This window comes from Mercenaria mercenaria, chromosome 4 (genome assembly GCF_021730395.1).
Source record: "Mercenaria mercenaria strain notata chromosome 4, MADL_Memer_1, whole genome shotgun sequence".
NCBI lineage: Eukaryota > Metazoa > Mollusca > Bivalvia > Venerida > Veneridae > Mercenaria > Mercenaria mercenaria.
In genome coordinates, this window is record NC_069364.1 from 81,015,589 (window position 1) to 81,024,730 (window position 9,142).

At 30.3% G+C, this 9,142-nt stretch overlaps 1 protein-coding gene across 1 annotated transcript in view; it reads right to left on the minus strand.

Moving 5' to 3' along the window:
* LOC128556480 (uncharacterized) overlaps positions 1 to 8,639 on the minus strand; it is a 71,222-nt gene extending 62,583 nt beyond the window's left edge. Inside the window, exon 1 of the mRNA XM_053541782.1 lies at positions 8,119 to 8,639. Within this exon, the coding sequence (XP_053397757.1) occupies positions 8,119 to 8,183 (65 nt within the window). The 5' untranslated portion in view covers positions 8,184 to 8,639. The remainder of the gene's footprint in view (positions 1 to 8,118) is intronic.
* Positions 8,640 to 9,142: the final 503 nt, after the last annotated feature.

Sequence of the window (9,142 nt, forward strand, 5' to 3'; positions counted from 1 at the left end):
AAAAAGAACGTTTTATCTAAACTATATCTATACACAAATGAGTTATACTTGATGATGGCAGCATTGTTGTAATTTTTTGTTCTACACAACATATGTTATTATTAGTGAATAATGTTTTTAAAACACACTCTTAATATAAACCTTAACACTGTTAAAGAGCTGGATCTATTAAATTTTATTTCATGAAAATTACTGGACTTTGAAATTTTTCAACTGTCCCATCTTTGACAACTTTGAATTTAATTTCTGACCATCTATACATAACAGGATTCCTTTCAGATATGATACTATTATACCAAAAATACATCAAAGTCTTATAGACAAAAGATGACCCAGTCCCTGTAATTGGTAAAATGTAGGAGTTTAATTTCTTGAAAACCTTTTGGCACAATCTTGTCAATTTTATGACCCTTCTGTTTGTTAACAAGGTGCCATAAGTCACCCGACAATAGCCTGACAATCACCATTATAAACTGACCACAACACTGTCATTCAGCTTTATAGGGTACTAATTACAGACCCCGTCCTTGCAAGGAGGTCCATACATACTGACCACTGGTCAGTTGTTTCCTTGCACCTGCTTTTAGTTAAAATTGGCCAAGGGCATGATTTGTTAACACATAAAACATGAAAACATTGGACATTTGCAAATTTTAATATGATTTCATTATATATTTCTTACCCCCTTACTGTGTAACATTGCTTAGCTTGACACTGTCAATGGCTTGAGCATTCTGGGTCATACACTCATGTACTACCATGTTGTTTTCTTTACCTTTCCTTTCTAATCTATCACCCCAGTGCAAAAAGTGGATAACTGCACTGACAAAAAGAAGCAGTTATCCATTTCTTTGCACTAAGGTTACCCTATGTTTGGATTGTTTGAAACCCCTGGATAACTTCAGCATCTTTCTGTCCCCTTGAGACCTTTAATAGAACAATCAAAGTTTTGCTGTAAAAGTTATATGTACTCAAAAGTCTTCAATCTGACCTGTGCTCCCTATTGAAATTTTCATTTAAATGATAAACAATCAAGCTTTATTAGAAAATATATTTTGTTCCCTTTTGATTTTATAAGTAATTAAGAGCTGTTTGTTTGTTGTTTTTTTTGTTGTTGTTTCTTTTTTGCAGTTAAGTCCTCATATTTTTGGTGAAAATATATGAAATTTTTCAACAACAGAAACCTGTATAAGGTTTCAATTATTAATTTCTTGTAAGCACCCATTACACACTAATTAAAACAACTTTTAATACTAAGGACACTTTTAAGTCTTGTAATCTGCCTGAGATTGAAGAAAAAGATCCGTTTTATAAAATTCTAATTCAAACCAACCATAAGGAAACTGCCGCTTTTATTGACCACCTGACCACCAACTGTTCGCTGGGTGACCATTGCTAATTAGGTGTTCATTGCATTATCACCACTCAATAGAAATCGAGCCAGTAGCCCAGAGCGGTCAGTTGTCCACTTGGGGAGAAGATGGCCATGATGATAACAGCAGCTCATTTATATCAGTAAATAGATTTTAGCTGACCAACGTGTGCCATATTGAAAAATGTCCACACTTATCTTTACGCTTTTGTAATCATTTAGCTCCCTATTGTTGAATGAAATTACATCTAATTTTATTAGATTTATTGAACAATGTACAAATATTAATCTAATTAGATTGGAGTATGGACAATAACTAAAACAAATTAGTAACAACAGATGGAGAAATGTGTAATGCTAGACTTTTGGCTGACTGCTAGTACTATAAGGACAGGGAACATTGTAGTGTCACAACCAAAAGCTTCTCCAGGACACTGCACAATGCATAGCATATAATGAATCTTTTGAGTGTCTTTGAGAAATGAGATTATTATACAAAGTTGGCAATCCAATCATTTGTATCGTAATCTGATCACTTAATTGTATTGCAATTTGACTTCTTATATCGCAATTTGACAACTTGTATGGCAGTTTGAATACTTGTATTGCAATTTGACTACTTGTATGGCAGTTTGAAAACTTGTATTGCAATGTGACAACTTATGTTGCAATTTGACCACTTGTATGCAGTTTGAAAACTTGTATTGCAATATGGCAAAATATTGCAATTTGACTACTTGTATGGCAGTTTGAATACTTGTATTTCAATGTGGCAACTTATGTTGCAATTTGACTACTTGTATGACAGTTTGAATACTTGTATTGCAATGTGGCAACTTATGTTGCAATTTGACTACTTGTATGGCAGTTTGAATATTTGTATTGCAATGTGGCAACATATTGCAATTTGACTACTTGTATGGCAGTTTGAATACTTGTATTGCAATGTGGCAACATATTGCAATTTGACTACTTGTATGGCAGTTTGAATACTTGTATTGCAATGTGGTAACTTATGTTGCAATTTGACTACTTGTATGGTATTTTAAATAATTGTATTGCAATGTGGCTGCTTGTATTGCAGTTTGACCACTTGTATGGAAATTTGATCACTTGTATGATAATTTCATCATTTATATGGCAGAATGAAAAAAAAAGTTTGCCTTTCTTGATACAAAGTAGCAAAAGTCTGTTAAAATATACTTTTTCACCCCACCCCCCATCAGATGAAAACTGCTCATGGTAAAATACTACTGAGGGCTGGAAATGCATGGATGATCTGTTCAAAATAGAATTAACTAAAACTACATTCACCGGACATGCAAAATACTGTTCCATTATAATTTTGGTATATATTGAAAATAAACAAACAGTAATGACCCTTTAAATTTCCTTCATTTGTGTATATCTAAGAGAAATCATCTTTAAAAGCTTGAACCCTGTTCATAACACAAGATGTTTTAAGCATACACTCTGACAGACAAAAGCAAATGAAATTCATCATACTATTTAAAAATTTTAGGGAGTACAAAAATCTAGTCAAAAAAATGCATTTAAAATTCATTTGGTGCATCCAAAGCAAGCGTAACTACGGTAATACCAGAGAATGAGTGTTACTCATCATTCTGGTTGTGAACATACATAAAACTGCTTTAAAACTTGTACTGCTCTTGCTGATTTCACATTATGTCACCTTTAATTCAATATCATAGAAATCATGTTGCATTTGCTATAAAAAAAATATAATTAATTAACACGAAACTCGAATAAAATAACACTAAAAATTGTTGATATGCTGCTACTACAACAACATTCACTCATAATTCACGTGCATCCTGGGGGTTCCTGTTTTAGATGCTCTACTTTATTACTTCTCCGCTGACAAAACTACAAGGGAGCCGTTAGGGGTTAATGAGAAACAAATATTCATACAAGACAATATCGAGTGCAAGTTGGCAAACTGTTGTAAGTTATCAAAGTTAAGGAAACAACATACAACATTTTCCCGTCTTCAACTAGATATGGAAATTATGAATTATGAATCAATATTCTGTAATCAAATTATGTTAGATCAAGCCGAAAGCTCGTATCAGTTAAAAGGGTCATTGCTTTGACAATTCTTTCCCTTAATTTCTAAAGTCGATTACAAGACAATACAAAACTTTCTTTCGTTCCCATCAAAGCAGAACTGCATAAATATTGCATAGATCATGATTTTGTAAAAAATTAGATAAAAGAGCTAGTAAATGATAGATTTATGACGGGTATTATTCCAATGTCAACGTTAATAAATATCTTGTTAGCCAGTTAATTCAGACCCCAGATTGTAACAAGACTGTTTGGTGAAAAAAAAAGGTGTCAGAATGAAATCAGCTGTTAAAAATGAATTTAGTAAATGGTTATTTAATATGAAACAGTGAATTGTCTTAAATTTCAATTAACAAACACATTTTTTTTGTACTTGAAAAAATGAATAAAAAATACAATATATTTGTTTCCTTTTTAAAGTAAGAATAATATCCTGGATAATGTATGATAGCTTAAATCAATATCTTAAAATACTTGCATTAAAACGTTGAAATAAAACAAATATTTGTAAGCAGAGTCCTGCCAAGAAATAATGAGATCCTAAAAAACGAATGATACCTGCAAACTCATTTTTTTTCCATTACAAAGTTCAAAACTCAAAGCAACACAATCATGATTTCTGGCACGCTATAACTAAGTCTGGAGGTGGACTTTTCATAAAAACATTTCGAGGTGCCATAACTCCTTCTAAAATCTGAATGTCTGTGTCAGACATGTGGTACGTTCAGGGGAACTATTTCAGGAAAAACACTCCAATCAATCACTGTTTTTATCTATTTTCCTAAATATTGTTAATGTGGTATATGGAATTACTAAAAACATTGAAACAATACATAAACTGATGGAGTACCATATGGTTTCTGTTTAACTAGTTACTACTTTGAAATGTGTACAATCATCTGATTCTAGGTCATATTTCTGAAAAATGATACAGAGTCTTTAACACTAATGACAGTACATTTTGTACATAATGAATATTTTCAAACCTACACAAATATGTTTTTCTGTATAATTATTTAACACGTTATCTATTCAATTTGAAAAAGAAAATTATACTTAAAGAGCCATAAGAGAACATTTTCTGTTTTTTTTCTTACACTTATGTTACTTAAATTTCACTGTAAATTGTTTCAAAAGTAGCAGGGAAAAAAATCCCATTTGAGTGAAAAATGTTTTATTGCATCTGAATTAAATATAATATTTTTGTACTGGTTATGGTCGAATCACAGAATCTGATAGTTTCTTTGAGACTACAAAGTACAGGAACATGGATGTGATCCCCGTCTTATCATAAAAAAACTGACAATCTTATGAAAGAGATTCCAAACCTGTGATGTGTCATATCATGCAAGCAAAAGAACCAGCAAAAGCTTCTAGAAAATAAAAATGTCTTCTAAGTATCCTAAAAATGATGACATATTAAAATATGGAACTTTTCACAAATTATTATTGAAGTAATGCTCTGTATTGCCTATTCCAATGTTATAAAAGATAATTACACAAAATGGCTGTTTCTTACTAATATGGTGAACATTTTAATTTATCAACATTGCTTATGTCATCATTAAGAATCTCATTGCATGTAAAATTCTAAGAAACTGTTTGTTAGATATTAAACATTTGTAATTATGGAATACAGGACAAAAACAAAAAAGAACTTATATGCAAATACCAAAACAATTAATTATCCAAATAAAAAGAAATAGGATTTTATGACTAAAATTGATCTGAATGTTCCACTGGAAAAAATTCTTCATTACATGAAAACACTTCCTGAAGATCGCTAAAACAACATCATAACGTTGGGACTATTTTCATACACCCAATAATTATGTTCGAAATAACCTGACAATGTAACTATTATTATTTACGACGAAACTTGCTGAACCACTTCCTTGCTAGAATGAGAAATTTTACTTTACGATGTTTAGGTCAAAACAATGTGAAGCCGAACTACAAATAGACGATGGTTGGTAGCCATTTTTGCGGATCCCGTTAGAAAGATTAACTTTCATCTCTCGGGAGCAGTTTAAGAATTGAGTGACGGTTAAATAGAAATCGGCTGACAGAGTAATTAGCCATCGGACTGTTCAGATGATACTAGCAGCAAATCGCGACAATAATGAAAATTTAAATATATTTCAAATTACTTTGGTATTAAATAAAAATTTTATGAGAATTCTGTCGAACGATGCTAGCCTTTTTTTTTGTCTAAAAAATAAAGATGAATTTATGAGCTAAATACAGCATGTTTGTTCAAGTATCGGTAAAATGTTATTGGGAAAATGATGTGTAATTTGAATTTTAATTAGTATGATTTATCAGGTATGATATAAATGGTAATAACAATTTATTCATCAATACTGGAAATTGTAAAATTGCTGATGGCTATCATGGTATTTTCTGTAATGACAGATGGAATACCAAGGTTTTGTTTTTTCTCTCTCAAAAAATATTTGTTTCAACAAACTGGTCTGGAAACTTCCTTATAGAATAAAGAATAAAATATATGACACATGCATTCGGGTTAAACCTAAATATAAATGATAATTCTGCTATTTGGCACACTTAATATTCTTAGGGTACCTTCTTATAGACAAAATGTCATTAACAAGTAAAAAAGTTATAAGAATATCAAAACTATGTTATTTTCACTACTAAGAACAGCACATAAGCAGGAACAAACAATAACAAAATACATACTTATGGAACTCAATTTTTTTTTTAAATTTTAGATTACCAGTACATTTTTTTGTTTAAAGTACCCTGTATACTTAAAGTAACTGCATGGTAACATTTTTCCTTTATATTAAGCATACTCAAAAAGAATGGAGCAAATTTAGTGTCCATGTACCTGAAAACCTTATCGTATTAATTTCAATAAATATTTCAATACATGCTTAATGTATCACATAAGAATTAAATTTAATCTATTTTTTTTAACTGTTTAGGGAATAACCCTACATCAAAATAAGGCAATATATAAGTATTATTTAGTATATATTTCTGGCATACATTGAAGTGTTTTCAATTATTGCATGCACTGTAAGAAAAACGTTACATTTGAAACACGATAGTTGTAATTATGATTGTATTTTGATAACTATTGATCAGCAATCCTTTTTTGTTCTCCAATTAATGTGTTCTATTTAATCAATTAACAAATTGTTGCTCATAGTTAGGACTTTAGAGGTCGGGTGTTTAATACCAGTATAAAGATGTGACAGAAAGATTACGATTGATTCCGTATTAAATTGACACAGACGTGTTGTGCGTATGCAAAACATATTATTACATGTAACCTTTGTGTCAAGGTAAAGGTGTCTTAATGTATATGCAGCAAAAATGAATCAAGTAAACAGATCAAAAAATATTTTTTATTTATATGAAGTTTTGTAGGTTATCTTTGCCAAAAATTGTTTAAAATGAAATTCATAAAATGAAGTTAAAAACATGTCTTTTTCAGAAAGGTTAAAACCTAGAATAAATGTTTAAAGATATTTTATATTGTGTATTTGCGTTGAAATTTTTCACTGTTAATAAGGTTCCTTATAGGCCTGTGTGGCGGGATTTTCTCTACTTTAATGTACATGTCTGTCGTATATATGTACATAAAACTGTCACTATAATAAAACAGTATCCTATTTTCAATCATATCATTACTGTATAACTATCACCAATCAAATGGTCATTTTTAAGTTGTTGTTACAGAACATTTAAGGGAACATAAACTTAAGGATCCTGACAAAAGTCTTAGATTATTAAAATTTTCAATGACGTCACGAAGGACTCTGCCATATTGTGTAATATTGTTTCAGGATAATTTTGTAAAGAAATATAATCAGTGGAAGAAACATTTGAAAATATTTTTTTTTTTTAAAATAAGAAATAAATAAAATGTTTCTAACATTAGACCTCTGGTATTCAGTTTTTTTTTTGTGGGGGTTCTTTTAAAACTGTATACATTTTGTTGAATACGGTGAAAAGTGGGCATTTTGCTGCTTTTTCTTTTATAATAACTTATGGGTTACATAAAATATAATATGATATTTGCCAACAAGTTGTATTTAGTATTGTTTATTTACTTATAAATATTTCTTCTTTTCCAAACAATGAACAGTATGAATGTGAATACAATTAAATATTTCCCTTCAAAAAATAGATTTTAGATTAAAATATCTTTTTATTATAACCTTAGTGAAACAAGAAAAAAAAGTTTGTTTCTATGACTTTAATTTTTTGGTTTACATTAACCTGTTGCAATTGTTAACTAACATTTTCAGTAGAATCTGCAAAGAGCAAACTGGATTTGATTTATTGGAATTGGTTACTTTATCTGACAATCTGCAACATTTAACATTAATAATTAAACAGAAGTTTAACCATCGACCAATTCATAATAGCATGAGGCTTCTTTTTCAATAGCATGACTTCAACAATTCAATCAAAATGATGATTTTAAAGTTATTCAATTCACTGATTAAAGACAACAAATATGCTAAGTCTGTCAGCAGAGCTTTAAACTTTACAGTTTGGGCTTAAAATAAAATTTTAGGTATCAATATTTATACAAGTCCTTGCAAAAAAAAAAAATTCTGTCCCAAAAAGATGTTTTATTTCCCGGAATTTTGATTTGGGTATTTTCAAGATGAACATACCTTTTGACAGTGCGACGTCTCCGTTTAGTGGCATACATTTTGGAACTGAGTATTGTGTCCACCATCAATTTTTGTCCAGTGTGCAGCCAATACCTGTGACTATATCCGTTTTACATAATCCAATATTTGTATAACTTTTCGCTTTTATTTGCTATTTTCAACTTTTTCTGCTACTGTTTTATCGAATAATAGAAATCGAAGCAAAAAGTATTATGAAATCCACACGTTGTAAAGGTTATCTACAATCATGATTATTTTTTTATTCAAATAAATCACGTTAAAATAGTTTAAAACATTTAAAAGAACCCAATCATAATCATAACCCGAATGTCAATACATGTATCGTGTACATTTGTATTGTTAAATCGTAAAATTTCGCACTTCAGGGTAATTAATGTAACTATTCGCTGCAGAAAAAGAGCACTATCACGCAAATTCTGTATCGAGCTATGGTCAGACACGAATATTACGCAGACAATATCGTGGGGACATATACTTAACTTCCAAGAGTCCTTGGTCACACGCCACATCACTCATTCATTCCAAAACCAGACATAAAGATGAAAGACACACCTCCTTTTCTTTCAAATCCCGCCTTCTTCTATTCAGCTTGGAGCAGAGTTGTATCGTTATCGAATATTTAAATAACTTGACTGCAATTTGTCAGATTAGCTTTCTATCATTGACAGTGGATAGCCCTGGGCTGCCATCTTCCCCAATATATTCTTTTACAAACCATCTTCTTAACTTTGACATTTATGTGAATCGGATTACGATCTTTTTAAAGCACTAATACTTGAATAAAAACATTAACAAATGTTTGGGAAAATGTTACAAAAATTTCCAAAATATCCAATTGGAATTAAGATGGAGTAATATATTCTTCATTATAAAAATTGAAATAGACATTTTTTCCCTCTATTCTTTCTAACTGTTCTTGTTACAGGATGGAGAAATTTAAATGTAAATTATAAGCTTTGGCTTTTATATTTAGACAAGGAGAAAAACAACAACAACTAAACCA